Source organism: Aedes albopictus, chromosome 3 (assembly GCF_035046485.1).
Source record: "Aedes albopictus strain Foshan chromosome 3, AalbF5, whole genome shotgun sequence".
In the NCBI taxonomy this organism is placed as follows: Eukaryota; Metazoa; Arthropoda; class Insecta; order Diptera; family Culicidae; genus Aedes; species Aedes albopictus.
In genome coordinates, this window is record NC_085138.1 from 359,537,270 (window position 1) to 359,558,906 (window position 21,637).

The window sequence follows — 21,637 nt, forward strand, 5'->3', positions numbered from 1 at the left end:
TGAAAACACTTGACTTTTTCATTGATCAAAATATGATAAATTTCCAAATGATACTCTGAACATATACAGATTTGTAGTGAATATAAAACCTTGAACGAAGCTGCAGGTACAAGTTGTTACACAAAAAAAAATAAGGTTTCATCAAGTACATATTGAGATACATATAATGTTTTAAAAACTTATTCAAGAATCTTTTGAGTTTTACTAAAAATTCTATATTTTTCTGAACTTTTATCTGATTTTACTCAAAAGTTCAGCAAATACTCTTCAATATATATGTAAGTCAGGGTTACATTTTCGACGGATTTGATTCACCTATAAAAAAGTTGTAAGCATTTGAATAAAACGAAAATATGACGAAAAAATAGCTGTACGGACAATTGTTTGATACACTGTATATCACCCGAAATGACAATACACTGAAACGTCCATTTAAGTAATGAGTCGGTGATACTTAAATGGATTCGTTATGTAATTTGATTCAATTTTTTTTTTAATTAAATGGAGTGTATGCCGTTCCATGCCGTTTACTTCGAAATATATACAGTAAGTATTATCGAAATAAGCCATAAGATCGTTTGGCCGAAAACATTATTAGGTCGAAAAAACCATTAGGCCAGAAACGTTGATAGGCCAGGCCGCCAGGCCGATATATCGTTTGGTCGTTTGGGTTCATTAAGCCAAACTGGACATTAGGCCGAATAGGTCATTAGGCCGAATGGGTGATCAGGTCAAATTGGTTATATTGACTTACAGGTGATTTGGTCGACTATGTCATTAGGCTGAATGGGTAAGCAGGTTGAATTGCTTATTATGAATATGAGTTGATTCAGTCGAGTAGGTCATTAGGCCGAATAGATCATTAGGACGAATATGCCATTGTGACGAACAGGTAATAAGGCCGAATAGGTAATTAGGCCGAATAGGTAATTAGGCCGAATAGGTAATTAGGCCGAATAGGAAATTAGGCCGAATAGGTAATTAGGCCGAATAGGTCATTTGGCCAAATAGGTTATTAGGCCGACTATGTCATTAGACCGAATAGGTCATCAGGTCGAATAGGCTGAATGGACCGAAATGGCCATTATGCCGAATAGGTAATTAGGCCGAATAGATCATTTGGTCGAAAAGGTCATTAAGCCGACTAAGTCATTGGACCGAATAGGTCATTAGGCCGACTAGGTTATTAGGCTAAATAGGTGCAATGGAAATTTTAATGTATCGTCGTTGCAAAATTAAATACAATGCACGCATAACAATTTCTACAATTTTCCTCGCTTTCCACGTGACCCAGTGCACTTTGTCATGTCTTGTTTGACTTGTTCTGCAAAGAGCTTGGTGCAATACGTTTTCTGTCAGGTGGAATCGCATAGAACAGTGGTTGTTGGAGCTGTGACAGCTCGATGAATATATTTTGACAGCGGCTAATGGAGATATCTGAACAACCGTTTTGATTCTATTCTCAGTACCCAGGTCATACCAAAATATATACTATTTGAGAACGACGACCAAAACTACTAAAGACATGTCATTTTTTGAGTTATCTGCAGTAAAACACTATGCACTGTCTTTTCTCGACATGTTCACAAAAGTTGCGTATTTTGTTGTGGGGAACATGATGTTTGATTAAATTTCAAATAATTTGCCAGGTTTAATTGTATAGCACCAATTTTCAACCAAAAACTTGATAGTGGCATGAAACAAAATTGCGAAGTAAACAAGCGATACCATAAAATCGTTTTGCAAGTTTTTATAGGTACATTCAGAAACTGAGATTGAAATCGAGTATACTTTTTATTTGTTGCACTGTGCACAACCATATTTTAAAATTCATCTAATTTTGTTTGTCTCGATGGTTTCATACAACATTGATTTATCAAAAACATACATATTTGTACAGGCGTGGATTTTAAATGGCTTGGCGTGTATTTTGCGGTTTTCAAAGCGATTGTTCTGTAACAGCCCTGAAATTTTCTATATGGAAATAATTTCTATAACAACAACAACACTAATAGGCAATGATCCTAAACAAAGATTTTTCATATAAACGAGACACACCAACTGGTAACCTGACCTGCTACATTTAAAATTAAAATTGACCTTCTGTCCATTCGACCTTTCGTCCCTTCGAAGTTTTTTTTTCATTCGACCTTTTGTTTTTCGATGTATTGTCCTTCGACCTTCTGCCCTAAAGCCTCGTTAACGGTAGAATGAAGAGCACGTAATGTTGTTGCTATTGTTCCTTATCAGTTCATCCGGAGTCCATTGGAATCGCCGTGGTCGTCATCTTATTCATACAGTTTCGTTAGAACATTTGCTCAGAGGAGGGTCAGTATTGTCAATCGACGGTTATTTTTTTTGTGGCACAGCTGAGAATTGAACCCATGAACATCCGCTCCGCATACAAAGCGAACGTGTGATCCTCGCGACAACGAGGCCACGCGTTAAATCAGAACTTATTATGCTTTTTATTTCCAGGAGGATTGTATTTACCATACGCTGATAGTGGCCGTATCATCATCGGGACCTGGTGGCTTGGTAAGACCTTCTTAGCAAAGTACCTCAAAATTTTGATTCGACATTATCAACCTCCCACATTCCAGTCGTGCTCGTCATCGTCACCACCTATTGCGGCAACCTGGTCGCTTTCCTAACCTTCCCGAAGATCGCCATCCCAATTACCACCGTCAACCAGTTGATCCGCAACGAGCAGGGCGTCTCATGGAGCATCCGCCGGGGAACGTTCTTGGAGCAATTTCTGCAAGAAACCGACGATCCCAAGTACATCAAGCTGCATAACCATGCTGGGTATGTTTCGGAGGAATCCGAAAAAATGGTGGATAAGATACGTTCCGGGAGACACGTGCACATTGATTGGAGGACGAACTTGAAGTATCTGATGAAGAAGGAGTTTTTGAAGTTCGATCGGTGCGACTTTGCGCTGAGTGTGGATGAGTTTTTGGACGAGCAGATTGCGCTGGCCATGCCGAAGAACAGTCCTTACTTGGAGGTGATTAATGGGGAGTTGACCAAGATGCACCAGTTTGGGTTCATTCAGCGTTGGTTGGCGAGTTATATGCCCAGTGAGGACAAGTGCTCCAATGCCAGGAAGAGTACCGAGGTGGATAATCATACGGTGAACAATGACGACATGGCTGGGTCCTATTACGTGCTGCTGATTGGGTTTTCGACGGGGCTTTTTATGTTTGTGTTGGAGTATGGGTGGCGTTGGTATAAGAGATCTAAAGAAGAGACATTACAACCATTTACCGAATGAAGAATTGAGGGGGAGGATGAGAGAGAATGTGGGATTTTGCACAGTGACGAAATGGGGAAGTATTTGAAACTGATAGTGCTTTTAATTGTAGTAGTGCTTTATTGTAAAACGTTCGTGGTTTCGATGTTGTAGGATGTTCTAGAAGGATTGCACAACTCACGTCAATCAACATTGACAACTCACAAAGAGGGGAGTTTGATGGCATGCTCTGCTCAACCCATTTAGTGAGGGTGGGTCAAGTCAGAAAAAAACCCATTAGATCCTGTTGGTAGCTCACAGAATGAGCGCATGAATGCTAGCGTCAATAGCAAACTGTTCGAAGAGCGAATGAAAATAGTCCGACTTGATATGTAGAGCTAACAGAAATGGGGGATTCTTTCACCTGTTGAGCAACAGCCGAATACGTCATGGTGGACGCAAAGATTTTGTTCGTTAAACCGGCCGGCCGGCCGGTTATGCTTGTCATCAGTCGGAGATTTCCCATCCGGTGGGTGTCCACAGGAGGATATGATATAATAGATGGGAAAATTTCTTGTAGATATGTGGCAGAATGAAGAAAAGCTATTGGAGATCAGCTGATGGTAATACTTGCAAAGAAGTGTATAGCAAACAATGCATACATAGTATGGACGGGCTTATCGTGAGCCTAAAGTAAAACAAAATTATATTGGTAGCTTTATTAGAAACTGATTAGATTCCTGGTGATTTATCTAAAACTTTCCCACGTTACGCAAAAGGCACAGCTTCGTAATATCATTCAGACCATTGCAACGAACCACATTGAATAATAATAAACAGGCGCCCAATAAAATCGACTAAGTTGTTGATGATGACGACTGAAACATGTTTGACTGACGTCCATCTGTAGTAACATCGCTAAAAATGTGGCGACAATACAGTCAGAAAAGTTAGATTACACAGCGTAACAAAAATTAACTTTTGGTCTGTCTCAAGAGCAAACTTATGTGTCTCTGACAGATTTTGGGCCGCTGAATCCGAATCAGGGCTCAGACTTGCTCTAGCACGTCTCAATTTTGAGCTATACCCTAATTTATAGGGCAAAATATGCGATTTTGGGCTTTTTTGACTGCCAGCCATTAAGCATGGAAATATTTTTTTAAGCAATCAAAAGGTAAATTGGTCAATTACCATCTAAACTAACGACTCATGCAAAATACTTTGTTTTACCAAATCAAATTTGATAGATTTACGCATTTTATGTTAGTAAGTAAACTTGCATGCAACTTCTGGAGGGTGACTTGTATGGGAAATATCGTACCTAACATAAATCGCTTAAAACTATCAAATTCGATTTGGTAAAACGAAATATTTTGCATGAGTCGTTAATTTAGATGTTAATTGACCAATTTACCTTTTGATTGCTTAAAAAAAAATATTTCCATGCTTAATGGTCGGCAGTCAAAAAAGCCCAAAATCGAATATTTTGTCCTAAATATTGAGGTATAGCTCAAAATTCTGACGTGCTGGAGCAAATCTGAGCCCAGATTCGGATTCAGCGGCCCAAAATCTGTCAGAGACACATAAGTTTGCCCTTGAGACAAAAAAATGTTGCGCTGTGTTACTTTTATAAAGAAAAAACATAACATAGGATCACGAATGCCAAGAAAGCATCACCATCGGTATCTATTGTGTCTAATGAGATTATTTTTAGAAACCATATTCATATTGTCCCAACGTTGAGTGGATTTAGAGACGAAACTTGTTAGCTTGTTAGTCATTCTAGGAATTCACGAGGCATCACATGATTTCCCATATTCAATTATCTGCAGTGAAAATCAAAATACAATTGTTTGCACAGAGAAGAAAGATTAACTTCTGAAGGTTACTCGCGATGATCCACCCCATGGCCGTGAGGATTGCAGTCGATCGGTGTTCCCTGTTTGGTTCGGAAATCTTTCAACAGATAGTATAAACATGAGTTTCGCAGCTTTCCCGCGGGTTGTGCAGTGATGAACTGGTTGGAGGCTCGTGGGACCATTAATTTTGTATATTTTTGTGCGGTACAGTTGACGTGACGACAAACATGTGAACATTTGGGATACATACTATGACAATGGTGAGTAATAAATGTCTTATAGATATGTAGCTGGGAAAATGTATTTAAAGATGAGTTTTAAATTGCATCTAAATGATTCAACTATACTAAGGTTTCGAACGAAGAATCGAACAATAAATGTGATTAGACTCTCAAGAGTCTGTAGAGTGTCGAGTTATTAGGTGTTATTTGGGATTCAACTTTGTAAAGCTCATCGGATACGTGCATCGCATCTACATGCTTATTCATGCAATTATGTGCTGTCTAATGGTGATTTCAATGATTGTTTGAGAATCTCCAAGAACCCCCTTGAGTACAAGGTCATCGAAGCTACAAGCGTAATCAATCTGGAACGTCTTGATTCCCTTATGAAACCGTCTGAAACGCTTTGAACGCCTCTGAAATTCCGCTTAAGCTGACAGCATTGATCCAAAATGTATTGTCAAAAACAGTAGGCTTCTGAAGATCAGAGATGGAAAATGATGAAGATTGCAGCTGAGCAGACACAAACCAAAACAAACATACTCGTGAACAACAGGGGCCCGAGAATACTCGCACTTCTTTATTCGTGAGTAAACGAAGCTGGCAAGCACTCGCATGTGATTCGCGAAGCTTCGTGAGTTTTTTGCATTTTGACGAAAAACGCATTTCAACGACTGGCAGTGCTGCTTTTCAGAACAATAAAGCATTAAGCATTAGTTTATGAAGGATAATCACTGGATTTGCTATTATAACCACAATAAAATGTACTTCACGAATAAAAACTCATGAGTGTTTCTGTTTTTGCTTTGCTTCTTACTCACGAAGCAGGAGGGTGCGAATAAACTCACACACTGTTTACTCTCGGAATCGTGAGTAAACCTTGTGTTGGCTTTACACTCGCAAATTGCTTCATGATGAGAGTAATTCCATCACTGCTGAAGACCCCTAAAATCCCCTGTAACACTCTTGAGGCCCATCGAAAACGCATTCGAAACCCACTGAAATTCCTCCGAATCTTCCTGAAATGCCCTCAAAAACCCCCTGAAACCGCCTTGAACGCCCTGTAATGCACCTGAGACCCTCTTAAACCTACTTTAAATCCTCTGAGTGTTGTAGAAATGCATTCGAAAACCCCATGAAACGCCCTTGGAGACCCTCCGAAACTCCCGAAAACGCCCTTGTTACGCCTCTGAAACTCGCTGAAAAACCTCTGAATCTTTCTGAAATGCGTACGAAGATCCCCTGAGGACCCCCTGTAACGCACCTTGGGACTCTCCGAAAGCCCCCGAAAACGCCAATGAAGCTCCCTGTTACGCCTCTGAAACCTCCCGAAACGCATTGAAACTACTCCGAAATTCTCCTGAAACCCACGTGAAGCTCACCTGAGAGCCTTGTAGCCCCCTTCCCCTAAAAACCCTCTGAATCCTCCTGAAACGCCCTAAAATGCCATAAAACGCCTCTGAAAACCCAGACCCCCCAATCCCGTCCTTGAAACTCCCTTGAAACCCCTTTGCAACCTTCCCTTTAAATCACCTTGCAACTCACTGACAAACCGGTCCGCTGTCCGAGGCCGGCCTGATTACTCCCGACGAACTCATTCGTTTTTTGTGATTGACGGCAGAAGATGGGATCTTTCCTCAAACTCCGCTTCTTAGACCAGGCCCACTCATGGGCTCCATCAAGCGTTTTAACGTTAAGTAGAGCCCCGAACAAAGAAGCGAACCGCACCGGTCGTTGCTAAGTAGGGCTCGAAAGCGAAAATTTTACGTACGGTTCGTAGCAGGGCTTAGAATATAGAGACACGCAAAGTACGGTCTCTATCCGTAGGCTCATGCGCTCTCTCGCGTTTAGCTCTCTGGGTAGCGTAAAGAGGAGACGAATGAACATGAGTATGGATTTGTTGCCAGGTATATAGTTTCTAGAGAATGATTTTCTTGTTTTGTATAGGTAGGAATTTATTTTAGTTTGCATCAAATATTTAAAATTTTCAATCAATTAATATCATAGATCGTTACAAAAATAACACAACAAATTGTCTGACATACAGTCTACTTCAAGCGCATAGAATCGGCTTCCAACAAAATATTCATATACCAGCATCCAAAAGATCGCAATATATATTAAGATTTCCGATTGATGCTTTGTAACTAAAAGGTTGTGACTGAGTATAGAATTAGCTGATGTTAAAATACACGTTAATGAAAAAAGGTTGCGCAAACATATCGCAGACTGTTAGAAGACAGCTCTACTCACGGTGTACAGAAGAAGGTGATATTTTCCCGAAATCTGACAGCTTTTTGATGATGTAATTCAAATCGTTCATATGTGATCTAGTACTCCACACCAATTTGATCAATGTGAAAACAATAAGAACGACATCACATGTTTACATCCAAAATAGATGTTTACATAGGTTACTAGCCTGCCTTGTGATATTTATGCCGTGGCTTCTACTATGACCAGGATTCAAGAATCTGCACCTACGCGAAGTTGTAAAGGAGACAACTATGTTATAAATGTGCTGGAAGTGCAAGGGATATAATTATTCAATAAACTTAATTATTTAAAATATGCTCATAATATCAAATTCAGATAAATTTCTTGTGTGAAAGTCAACATGGATATTGAAGAGATGGATATTATTTTAGATAAAAATTCAACCTACAAGTCAGAAAATGATATCTTTAAACGCACCAAAATTGGTACAAATCTCCAAGGGAATTATTTATTTGAGTTCATTTTTTACTAACAGTTTTCAGTCTTATCCAACACCCCTTCTTTCAAAATATGAGCACAGATTATTATACTGAATAAGATTTGCAATAACACCATAGAAATACACAAAATATTGCGATGATTTACAGAAGTGCAAAAAACCGATGGTACGGATAGAATAGAGACCACCGGTGCGCAAAGGCGACCGATCATTATTTTACTCACATGGAAACGAACGACCGGTGCGAAAATGGGTTGATAACGAAATTAAAAATCGTTAACGACGTGCTGTTGCGTGTGTAGTATGAAGCCCACGGATGGGCTTGGTCTTACAGGCGGCTTTTCACTAATAGTAAATATCAGACGGTTCAGTACAGGGTCGACTATGGCAGCCGCAGCCGAGGGTCATCAATTGCCATCGCAGCGATTGCTCCAGCATGGGACAGAAAAAAAACTTTTCTCTCTTGTACACTTTTTGAGTTCCATTTCGGCCCCATATCAACTGTGCAAAATTTCTGCTTGATCGGAGAACCTATTTTAGCACCAGTCGTTTTAAGTTTCCATACGATTTAAGTACTATAGGGCAGCAGTTCTCAAACTATGGGTCGCGAAGGCATGGAAAATATTGTGGTAACTGTCTTGAAAAACTTGTGACAAATAATATTGTTGGGCATTTTCATATTTACAAATATTCTTTTGAAGAATTGGCAGATTTATTTCTAGAAATTTTTTTCATTCATTCTTTTCAAACTTTGTATATCATTATATGTTTTTGTCTGGTGTAAACGCTGTGTCTTATTTTACAACACTCGGCGGTGATATCAATTAAAAACGACGTTATGCGTTGAGGTCCGAAGACCAAATTGAACTGATTTATTCGGCCTGGGAAGACCCCTTTTATAGGGCCAGCCAGACTGCCAAAAGTATATCATACAATGTGTTTACATAGAACCTTATGGAAGTTTCCTGGAGTGATTTATGCTTAGGTCAGCGGACGACGCGTCGTCGTCGTCTCGATCGAACCGTCGTATGCTCATATCGATTTGGCGAGCGATACATTGTTGTAATTAATTTGCAAACGTAAGCGTTGGGATACGAACGATAGCACGTTCGTCGCGTATGTAGAATTGGCTCGTTTTGCACTACACCTTTCCCCTTTTTCAGAAGAATGGCGTAGCTATTCTGATCAAGCATCACTTAAAGAATCTTTTACAATATATTTTGTTACATTTTTATGATTCGGTTTTTATGTACTTGTATTTCTTTTTTGTTGGAAATATCGATTATTTTACAATGTATATTGTCAACTTCTTTAATTTTGAATGGACCTATAAAATGTGGCTCAAGCTTTTTCCTATTTTCGTTTGATAAATACACCAAATCTCCTACAGAAACATCTATTGGATTTAAGTTATTATTCAAATTTTGTGTTCGTTTGATTTTTTGTTCTATTAAAATTTTCCTAGCTATTTCGCTTGATTTTTGCAGTTTGAATTTTAACTCTGTGTAGTATTCGTCCAAATTATATATCGGTTCTGGTGTAACTTTTTGCATATCCTGAGGAAGTTTGGCTTTTCTACCGAATACAAGTTCAAAAGGTGTATATTCGGTATCGGTGTGAGCAGTAGTGTTATAGGTAAATTCATAAAATTTAGTCCACTCATCCCAATCATTGTGGTGTACGTTGGAAAAATTTCGTAGGTATTCGTTTAAACACCTATGATTTCTTTCTAGTGCTCCAATGGATTGTGGATGGTAAGCAGTTGAGAATGTTTGTTTAAAATTAAGTATTTTACTAATCTGCTTAAGTACTTCGTTCTTGAACTCTGTACCTTGGTCAGATTTTAACTCTAAAAATGATCCATAGATAAGTATAAAATTCTGCACCAAAGCTTTCGCAATGGTATCAGCTTCCTTATTTTCTAATGGTATAATTACAACATATTTGGTTAAATCGTCTTGCAATGTTATGCAGTAACGATTGTTTTTCGCAGTTCTTGGTAACGGACCTACTGTGTCAATCGAGATAATATCGAATGGTTTACAAGGTGTAGTTGTTACCAAAGATTCTTCTTTTGTCCGTTTTGTTACTTTGTTCATTTTACAAAGTTTGCAGGCCTTTACAAACTTCGTAATCGAACTTCTCATGCCTTTCCAAAAGTAAAGGTCTCTGAGTTTGAGATAAAGCCGGTTTTGTCCAATATGACCACCTGTTGGAGTCATATGGAAGTCATGTAGGATGTTATTGATCTCTTCAGAATTCGTCAATTCTTTCGGAGGGCGATATAGTATTAGTTCGAATTTACGGATGACGTCTAGAGCGATCCGTTTAAAATCTTGTAGTGGTATATGTTTTAAAATATCTTCTTGTGTCGACATTGCAATTTTTCTATTTTCCAATATTTTATTCATCTCTGAAAGAGCAAACTCTAGCGTCTGACTTTCATTTTCGTGAATAATATCTCTTTCAAGCGTTATTAAAGTTTTGCGCATATTTTCATTCATTAATTTTATAATAATCATTCCATTTTGCATGCATATTTTCATTTTATTCAATTTTTTAATGTCTGCCGGCGATTCTGTTTCATAGACAAGAAGGTGATCAAGCTTCTTTTTTTGTGAAACAGTTTTTGTTTTGTCAATTTTGTGTTGATTTTTGGTCATAGATCTAGTATGGACCATGAGAATTGATTTTGATTTAATATCATCTGAAGTTGTAATTCTGGATAATGCATCTGCACCAACATTATTACTTCCTTTGATATATTGTATTTCGAAGTCATAATCTTCAAGATCTAAACGCATCTGGGTTAACTTTTTGGTAGGTTCTTTCATACCAAAGAGATACACCAGAGGGCGATGATCTGTTCTGATCATGAATCTTCTTCCATACAGATATGGTTTGAAATGATCGATGGCCCAGTGTATGGCAATCATTTCTTGTATTATTGTATGTTTTTTCGTGTCTGCATTGCTAAATGCTTTACTGGCATAAGCAATGGGTAAGTCATTTCCGTCAAAATTTTGTGACAACACCGCACCGCATCCAATGTTCGAAGCATCCGTTGTCAATACGAATTGTTTTGTAAAATCAGGATATTTAAGAATTGGTGGGTTTAATAATTTTTCCTTAAGAGCTTCAAAAGCTGCCTGACAATCATTTGACCACGTAAACTTTATATCCTTCTTTAATAAATTGTTTAACGGCCTAGCAAGTTGCGCAAAATTTGGCACAAACTTCCTATAATAATTACAAAAGGCCACAAACCTACGAACGTCATCTGCGTTAGTTGGTTTGGGATATTTTTTTATTACATCAAATTTTGAATTATCTGGGAGAATTCCATTATCTGAAATTTTATGGCCTAAGTAAGTTACTTCTGCCTTAAAAAATTGACATTTTTCGGGATTGAGTTTCAAATTATACTGTCTCAATCTTTCAAAAACTCGCTTTAAATTGTTAAGATGATGATTTATAGAGCATCCTATGACAACTATATCATCAATGTATACGAATGCACTTTCAGGTGTTAAACCTGCCATGGCAATCGTCATCATGCGCTGGAAACTATTTGGGCTTATATTGAGTCCAAATGGTAAGCGCGTAAAAGCATAATGCCCAGAGGGTGTTGAAAATGCCGTATATTTTCTGGAATCAAAATCTAGAGGAATTTGATGAAATCCTGCCATCAAATCCAGAGTACTGAAGTATTTAGCTCTACCTAGTTGATCCAAAATAGTATTGATTCTAGGTAGGGGAAATCTGTCAGCCAAAATTTTTTTATTCAGCTGTCTGAAATCGACAACTAGTCTCCATTTTTTCTCACTGCTGCTCGACTTTTTGGGTACCAACAGAATTGGTGAATTGTAAGCCGAGACTGAGTGTTCAATCACATCATTTTTCAACAAATTTTGGACTTGAGATTCAATCTCCTCATTGTGCGCGTGTATATTCCTATAATTTGGGATGTATACAGGCACGTTATCTGAAAGTTCTATATTTTGTGAATAGAAATTGTTAGTAGTGAGGTTATCTTCTCCTAACGCAAAAATATCATTGTATTCGTGAATTAAATTTTCAAAAGGTTCCTTGGCTGATGCTGGTAGTTCTGAAACATTAATTTTTGATCTTATTTGATCAGTTCGGTCGGAAATATTACCGTTTTTATTGACATTTGCTACGATAAAATTCTTCAGAGGTTTCATCATAGGCTTAAAATCTTTTATAAGTACTGCTTTATCGGTAGTATTTATAAATTTAACGTATTTTGTTGATGGTGACGTCAATGTATTGCCACAGAAAATCCCTGGTTGGATTTCTTCGGCACACACTAACATATCTTCATTCAAATTTAAATCATTTATTTTTCTTACAACTTCGCAACGTTCAGGAAGTATGAATCCTCCATTGAAGTTGTCTTCAATGGGAATGTTAACTTCCTCATTATTGCATCGAATGTTCAAAATCCAGGATTCATAATCAATACTGCATTTAAATGCAGTTAAAAAGTCTCGTCCCAATATCCCATCAGTAAATATTGGAAAATTTTCTTCAACTATTTGGAACTCATGTTCCAATGTAATGGTATTTTGGAATGTTAGTTGTGTCACAGCTGATGCAACAGTTTCAATTTTATTTTCTGATATTCCAGAGATCATACATCTTCGATCTCGATTTATCAGTTGATCATGCAATATATTATTTAATTTGAATATAGAAACGTCAGCGTATATTGAATATTGAAAAAAACTTTCTGCGTTCTGAAATCGATTCTGAAACTTTGAGTTTCAATGAGAAGATTCTGCCATTTTTTTAAATTTTCTCTATGTTCTGAAAAAAAAACAAGTGAAAGCTGTTGGAATTTTAGAAAGTTCTATAGAAGCATTATTTTGCCATTATATTTTACAAGATATTAAAATCTATATTATATTTTTTTTTCGAAAATTTTGATTATATACCTAAAATCTGGGGTATTATGCTCAAAGAACTTGACCAATTAAATTAAATTTTGTATTCGAAACATGCAGACTGATCTTAAACTCTCAAGACAAAGACTTTACTTGAGCTGATCACTTGAGCACTAAAACTAACTTTTTTTTTCTACTTTTCCAAAAAAATAAAATAAGAAAGCTTTAAAATACGAAATATAAAGTGTTACATTACGTAAGTCCATCAAAACATATAAACGCGATGGAGTATGTGATGAAATACGTTTTGGTGAGTCGCCAAATTCAATAAAAATCAAAAGTGGGTCGCAAGCTGAAAAAGATTGAGAACCCCTGCCATTGGGAAAATCACTTTTTCATAGAAAAATCACCACAGGTTGCCCCTTAACTCCTAAAAAAATCGATGAATGATTTCTGTTGGAAATACTAAGGCACGTGGAAAAAGTTATTGACTGAAAACCAAATTGCATGGCAACGCTGTAATGAATAACAATAAATAATAAAATCTCGTCATTTTAACGATCGGGTAAGGCTTAATAACTTTTTCCACGAACGTCGCATCGTTTTGCGGTCCTCGGAGGTCTGATTCCTCGTGAAGTTTGCTACAGAAATCATTCATCGGCTTCTTTTTAGGGATCAAGGGGTAACCCGAAGCGATTTTTCTTTGAAGAAGTAAAATTTCCCCATGGTAAATCGTATGAAAAACTAAGAATGGCGGGCGCTTCAATATAATTTTCCCGGTCGATCTGAAATTTTGCACAGTTTAAATGGGACCAAAATGGTACTCAAAAAGTATGTAGGAGCTAAAGATTTAACTTTTTTTTATATTTTCCCATATAAACCGTGTCCCAGGCTATTACTCATGCAGGATAACACTGGCGAACTGGTTGGTGCCCTCGGTCGACTAATGCCAAGGCAATCCCTATCCAAGAACAGGTGCCCACCAGTCAGTGTACTGATGCCCGGACATCAAAGGGCTTTGCGCATCCTGTCTAAGAGCTAGGAGATAGATTATAAGAACTTGCCAAAGGAGGGTAGAGCGGAGCAAAGATAGGCGTATTAGGCGGCCAGCTGGTAGGTACTGAACAAGGATATTAAGGCATGCTTGACAAGCAATCGCAGAAGTGTGAGAGGCAGCCGTCAGGAGTGGAGATACCAGGCGGCGCTCACAAAGCTAGGAGGTTATTTACCCCGATGGTGAATGGCTATTATGCCAGTACGTGGGACCCCGGCTAGCCATCCTAGATTAGAGCGGGCCAGGGAGAGGCGCTTCTAGACCCTAGTGGATAAGCCGAAGAAGAAGATGAATAATGAATAGACTCAGGAAACTGGCTACTAGAGACGTTAAGCCATGGAGAGGTGCGTGGGTGACGCCCTCGTCATCAAGACGGACGAGTTCAAGTACTCAGGGACCTTGAATACGATGAGGAGCGATGACAATCCCACAGATTCTGGAGCCAATGTACGCAGCATTGGACATACTCGTGCTGGTGCAGCGATCCTCGAGCTGAATTTTTACAAAACATGATACATGCAAGGTCGCCGCCTACAAGTGTCTGTCGGAAGAGGTCATTGGTGAGGACTCTCACCGGTGAAGCGACTATAAAGGTCAATAATCTGGACGAGATCACGCGGAAGAGCTCGTAACGGCACTGCGAGATACTGGTGGACCCCGCAGAGGTTCGGCTATGGAAAGGCCCGGCAGGGACACAGATGGGCCTTGCCTCAACTACATGGAGCAGCATCGACAGGAGTCCTGGGGCTTGACGAACCTCCCTTCAGCAAGTCTGCTGTATAGTTGCCGGCTAAGAATAGAACTACAGATTACCTGTTCCGGTGGTACGAGTCAACCAAAGGGGTAATCCCAATTCAAGGTGTCAAGCAACACGTACCGAGGAATGAGAGATCGAGGAGTTGAAAAAGATGCTCGATCGTTAACGGAGCCTGTGAGGTACATGGGCACCCGCTTACAGAAATTTGTCCCTTACCGCGTTAATGCAGGGCTCTGGCGTGGCGGACCTTTTTTTCCCGTGGGGATTAATATTAGCAATATTAATCATCTGAAACAAAGCGGATGTAGTGGTAGTGGCGAGGTTAACCCCTTCGCGAGAAGTGGGCTAGCTACGTCTACTTTAAGGAGAGCGCTTATGACAATCGTAGAAGCGTGTGAGGTAGCCTTCAAGTAAGCAGCTACCAAGCGGCGCCAACAAGGCTAGGCGGTTGTTAACCCCGAAAGTCGGCAGTAAACCCGGTAAGTCGGACCCCAGTCAGGCGTCCCGGAAAGATGGGAAGGGTGGACCTGAAAAGGCCAGCCCGTCCCCGATCGAAGGGAAAAGGGGTAGCGACCATTGATAGCTCCTCAACAACTACAAGTTAGGACGGGTCATGGGGAGGACGTCCCTTGACCATTGTGAAGCGGAAGAAAAAGAAGGAACAGGAGGTACAGGAGCGTAGGGACACCAGACTGAAGAAACTGAGGAGGGCAAGCGCGTGAAGGGTGACGCGTTCGTCATCAAGACGGAAGAGTCCAAGTACTCGGAAGTCTTGAAGGCGATGAGGAACGACGCCAAGCTCGCGGATCTTGAAGTCGACATACACTAAATTAGACGCAAATCGTACTAGCGCCATGATTACCGAGCTCAAGCGCGACAAAGATGGCAAGAGCGTTGCCTACAAGTATCTGGCAGAAGAGGTCCTTAGCGAGGGTACAGGGCGAAGGCCAGTGGTGTTAGCAGCTGACTTCAATGCCTGGGGCATGGAATGGGGAGGCCGTTTTATGAACCAGCGGGGTCAGATCCTGCTAGATGCACTGGCTATGCTAGATGTCGATATGGCTAATTTCGGTACCAAAAGTAGCTTTAGTTGGAACGGAGCGGAGTCGATTATCGACGGTAATTTTTGTAGTCCTGGTCTAACAAGTAGTTCCAACTGGAGGGTAGACGATAGCTATAATCACAGCGATCACCTGGTGGTTCGCTACAGTATCGACCGCAACAACAGCAGGTAGCGGGTGGAGGAAGAGGCGGCTAGGCCAAGACCAAGCCCTCGTAGGTGAAATACATCTTACTTCAACGACGACGTAGGAGTAGTGGGGGACGCCAAATCAACGCAGATCGAAAAAAGAGCGTAAAATTCTGTGACATATGATGCACATAATTGGAGTGTGGGATGCCACATAAGTTTACATGGCATATCATGTAAATGTCATGTAAACTTCCATTATATGTCATGTAATTCAGCATGACTATGAGTATTTACATGACATATAACACAAATTTACATGATATATCATGTAAACCCCCATAGCAGTAAGTTTACATAACTAAAATGAAGTTTATCATTATTTTTACCTGTGAATGCGTAAAAGAGTAGGTACCAAGCGCATGAAAGACGGCGCGCTCGTCAACAAGACAGAACAGTCGAAGTACTCGGACGTCTTAAAAAAGATGCGAAGCGACACCAAGCTTGAGGGTCTGGGAGCCAACGTGCGTAGAATCAGACCTACTCGTACGAGCGAGATGATCCTTGAGCTGAAGCACGATGAGCAGCGCAAGAGCGCCGCCTACAAGAGTTTGGCGGAAGAGGTCCTTGCAGAAGGAGTAGAGGTAAGGGCTCTCACACAAGAGGCGACTCTGAAGGTTAAAGACCTAGACAAGATCATCGAAGTGGAAGAGCTCGTTACGGCACTGTGGCAACAGTGCGAATGCAGGTGGCCACCGCAGTCGTTAGGCTACGGAAGGGGCTGGCAGGGACACAGATAGCGTTGGTTCAGCTACCTGTGGCGGACGCCAAAAAGTCCGTTAAAGTAGGGAGTATAAAGGTAGGCTGGTGCGTATGTCATCTGACGTACCACGAGCCACCGGAGGTTGGCTTTAGGTGTCTGGAACCAGGGCACAAGTCATGGAACTGCAAAGGCCCTGACAGGCGTAAACTGTGCCAGAGATGTGGCGCTGAAGGCCATAAGGCACAAGGCTGCACGAGTCCACCCATCTGCATGATCTATACCGGGAAATCCGCGAACAACAGACATCCGACGGGTGGTCCAAGGTGCCCGGCCTTCAAGAAAGCCGCAGTGAACAGATCACAGTGCAGGATCGCAGCTGAACCTGAACCACTGAGACACGGCTCAGCAACTGCTTTGTCAGGTGGTTTCTGAGTAGAGAACGGATATCACCATCATAGCGGACCCATACCGAGTACCCGCCGGCAACGGCAATTGGGTTGCGGATGGGCCGAGAAAAATGGCGGAGATATGGACGACGAGTTAATACCCCGTCCAGGATTTCGTGTCTACTAACTATGAGGGCTTCGTGGTCGCCAAAGTAAACGGGGTCTTCTTCTGTAGCTGTTATGCGTCTCCGCGGTAGCCGATCGAGCAGTTCACGCCGAGGTTGGACCGCTTGACGACCGTTTCACGAACCAGCGGGTCAGATGCTGCTAGAGACACTGGCCTAATTAGATGCCGACTTGACGAATGTCGGTACCAAGAGTACCTTTAGTCGAAACGGTGCGGACAATACGCTCGAAGCCTACGGTGAGACGATCGAGGGAGTGGAGTTGACTACCAACCACTCGATCATGGTTGTGGAGGCGTGGATGAGGTCCAGGAAACTGGAGTTGGCTTACCAGACCAGGAGAAGCAGACGGTGATCAGTGTAGGCGATTGCACTATCACATCGAAGCGCTCCGTCAAACACTTGGGCAAGATGATCGATGATAAGCTCACCTTCGGTTTTTCGACTTTATTCGCTCTGCTGGTATAAAAGTTTAATTCGCTTGTGTTTTCTTCTCCAGTTTTTTTTCTCTGTTTTATCCTCTGTGTTATCAAGCTGCTCCTGGCCATCCGGAAGACCAAGTCCCACAACAAGTTGGTACCAACACCACAAGGCACCGAATACGCTAGCAAGATGCGATTCACCCCCGGATGAGCAGCAGTGAAACCTTTGGCCCAATCCTTATCCTGTCCATCCCTCAAAATGTGACCTTCTAACCTCGAGCTGCCACGAGTACCCTGGCTTCCACCCATTACTAACAGATATTATTAAAAAGTTTTTACTCTGTATAATGTATACTATTAAGTACAAAGAAAGATCATCGGTTCCGTAAAGCGTTAAACGCGATTGAGCCCCAAATAAATGAACTAAATAAAAAAAAAGCTCACCTTCGGTAGCCACGTCGATTATGCCTGTAAAAGAGCCTCCACAGCTATTGCGGCACTGTCCCGGATGATGTCCAATAGCTCTGCGCAAGCTTCTGGCTAGTGTCGCCTTGTCCATACTTAGGTATGGCAGCCCGGCGTGGGGCAAGGCGCTAAGTACCGAGGGCTACCGTGGTAAACTGGAAAGTCCTTATAGGCTGATGTGCCTGAGAGGTGCGAGCGCGTACCGTACCGTGTCACACGATGCGCTCTGCGTCAGCACTAGTATGGTGCCTATCGGCATCCTTATCAGGGAGAACAGAGTGCTTCAAAATGCGCGGCACAAGAGGCATACGCAGAACGACCAGGATGGCCTCCATGGTTAAATGGCAGCGCGCCGGGACAGTTCCACCATAAGAAGGTGGACCCACAGGTTGATCCCGAGGGCAGATAGTTGGATTAACAGGCGCCATGGGGAAGTAACATTCCATCTGACACAGGTTATTTCAGGTCATGGCTGCTTCCGACAGTTTCTAAATCGTTTCTGTCGTGCGGGTTCTCCCGAATATCCGGTTTGTGCTGGTTTAGAGGAAACGGCGGAACACGTTTTGTTCGTGTGCCCGCGTTTTCGCACAAAGCGTAAACGCATGCTTGCCACATGCGGGGAGGACACAACTCCGGACAATCTTGTCCAGAGGATGTGTAGTTTGGCTGGAATGCCGTTTCAACGGCTATCACCCACATCGTCTTGGAACTACAGAGGAGGTGGCGCGTGGACTCTAACAGTGTCTAGTTCAGACGCTATACAAAAGTGATCCAAGGGTTCGGAGTGCTCTGAGATCGAAATAGACCCTTACAGCGGTTAAGTGGTCGCGGGGAGAGCATCCTGGTAGCGTTTCTGTCGTGGCGTCGGTCTACTGGGTTGGATCCGAGCCCGCGGTTGGAAAGGGGTCCCCGCCATGGTCGGGACAGGTGGAGGCCTCATATCGGCACGTCCTTCTGTGTGCTGGCTGATAGGGCCTTACTTGCGGGAAGGTCAAATCACTGTTCACGCGGTATCAGTTCTTGATACTCGCTGTGCAGTTTGAAGCAGGCGTGGTATCGACCCTGCCTGCCTTCCGAGGACAGAGGGAATGGTAGGACCACTCGGGAAACTGGTTAAGCGCCAGCATGCTACCTTGGTAGACTCTCCAAAGCGAGTCATCGATGTTCGTTGCTGCAGGCTATACAGCTAACCTTCAGGGTGCGATACCCCTCTCTGAAGCAATGCCTTCTTGGTGGTTCCGGAGAGACGTAGGGTCTGGCGACCATGGGAAAACCCACACTAGATGGACCTCAAGAAGGGGTCATGGTGTTCCTAGCTGCATGGCTACGCAGCTAACCTTGAGGGTTGGTAGTCTGGGATAGACGTATGGTTTGGCGGCAATGGAAACGTGTTATGTGGGTCGGGGATATGATCCTGTGGTTCCCAACCACACACTACCTGAGTCTCCCGTTCGAGAGATGAAAACAAAATACAGACATCATCTCAATTCAGCTATTTTGAGGGATTCCTCTGCCAATGACCAGTTTGCATGAGTATATAGCGTGACAGGCACGAAGATACTCTATGCCCAAGGAAGTATAGGAAATTTCCTTTACAAAAAGTTTCTGGACCTACCGGGAATCGAACACGTCACCCTCAGCATGGTCATACTGATTACCCACGCCTTCATAGCTTAGGTTATAGCAAGACCATACTGAGAAACAGAAACAGAACACAAAGCGGAGCAACAGGTTTATGCCAGCTGGAATGTTTCGTCAGGAAGAAGAAGATGGCTTTAAACATGACAGCTTCGAAACTTAATCTCGAAAGGTGCATCTTACACCATATTCACTTAGAAAAACAAATTGATTTTCTCGCAGCGTTGTTTCGACACACTTAAACCTACCTGTTTACAAGCCGTCCCTAGAAGCGTGCTGTTTCGTTGCCAGCTACTGCTGAGATCCGTTCAACTTTTCCCACCACTACAAAGATCACCATCAATTTTCCGAAGCCCTACACTCACAACTGTGAGTCACTCACTTACTTTTCTTCGTCTTCGCCCGATGTCGAACAACCGTTCTAATTCAAATCGATCTTGTTTTCGTTTTTTTTTCTTTTCTTCTCTCGGATTATACTACGACGTCATCGATGCGATCACCGGAACAATTTTCACCACCAAATGAAAGCTATTAAAACCGCCAACGGAACAACAATATTTGCACAGAATAAACACCGTGTCGGTTTCCTTGTTTCCTTTTGGGAGCCGATCACCACCGCCAAAGTCGATCATTAACGGCTTTTTGAATTATTTTCCTTGGCGGAATTTATCTCCACCCCAAAACGGGCGCACTTGTTTCGGATCAGCCAGCGGCGGTATAATTGGATCGGGAACAATTTTCTTCTCGGTTTGAATATCAGATTTCCCCCACCCGAAGATTTGCTTTTTATGAGCAAATTTGCGTCCTCTTCAGCTGTTCTTAGCAGTCTCACAAATCTATCATCGCCGCCGCACCGGTGGTGGCATCTTCGAAGCAAGGAAAATAGGTATCAACGCGCCAGAGCGTCGCTAATTACCTTTCGCCCGAGTTTGAGCAGACTTACGGGTGTACGTAGATATGTACGCGAACTCGGCGACGACGGTGTTGTCTCGTTATTTCGGGTCTTGCTTGGCATGCACTCTTCTTTCCTCACTGGTAAGGTTGGTCTCTGGCGGCAGAGCTTGAGACGGTTCTAAAATTATATGGGCATGGGAATTTTTCTTCACTGTCTGGCTGTAGCTCTCTCGCTTGTCACATTTTTCACATATTTTCACTTGACTATAATCACTCTAGATAATCATTTGCTGTTGCACCATCACACTCATCGCTAGTCGAATCGTTAGTCACTACAGAAAATCAGGTGTTGAAGTCTTCAGAAGTTCCGGAAATTTCAGCGTTTTCTGCAGAGCAGGAAAGTTTTCCAAGAAAATGAAAATTTTCACCGCGGAAAAGTGAACCGACGGAGACAACTCAACGGATTGAAGGGAAAATCTAGACTGCGCAAAGACTGAACCAGATGCGACCATAGAGAACGGTTGGATGGTGGTGATCGTGAGTTCCCCAACCAACACCCAGTCGGGTCTGTTCTGCGCAGTCAAAAGCGATCGCTTTGGATGCTACGAATTTTCCTTTCAGACATGCTGCACAGCGGGAGGTGCGCTCGTTTTGTGTCATATCTGTCAGTATCTCGATCGCCTATTTTTCCATAACGTTCCATTGCATATTCTGACATCATATATGCCACAAGTACGGAGTAACTATCAAGTGATTGTACAACATGCTCTGGAATGGACGTTGTTTGAGCTTTTGTCAGTTTATGGTTACTATGCGAACCGCTGAATTTAATTTGTCTAACTGAAATCTATTGTTTTGTTGTTGACAAGCGCACATGCTCGAGGCATGACACATGAGCTTGCCATTTCATTTTCACTAAGAGTAGCGAACTTGCGGTTTGGCTGGA

General features: G+C 41.9%; 2 protein-coding genes across 2 annotated transcripts in view; one reads left to right on the forward strand and one right to left on the reverse strand.

The window, feature by feature from the left end:
* LOC109408816 (ionotropic receptor 93a) overlaps positions 1 to 6,758 on the forward strand; it is a 37,448-nt gene extending 30,690 nt beyond the window's left edge. The window contains exons 13-14 of the mRNA XM_029874965.2: positions 2,479 to 2,538; positions 2,604 to 6,758. Coding sequence (XP_029730825.2) covers positions 2,479 to 2,538; positions 2,604 to 3,277 — 734 coding nt within the window. The 3' untranslated portion in view covers positions 3,278 to 6,758. The remainder of the gene's footprint in view (positions 1 to 2,478; positions 2,539 to 2,603) is intronic.
* Positions 1 to 21,281, reverse strand: part of LOC109428919 (serine/threonine-protein kinase meng-po) — a 72,647-nt gene extending 51,366 nt beyond the window's left edge. Inside the window, exon 1 of the mRNA XM_029874964.2 lies at positions 20,046 to 21,281. The gene's annotated coding sequence lies outside the window, so the exon portion shown is untranslated. The remainder of the gene's footprint in view (positions 1 to 20,045) is intronic.
* Positions 21,282 to 21,637: the final 356 nt, after the last annotated feature.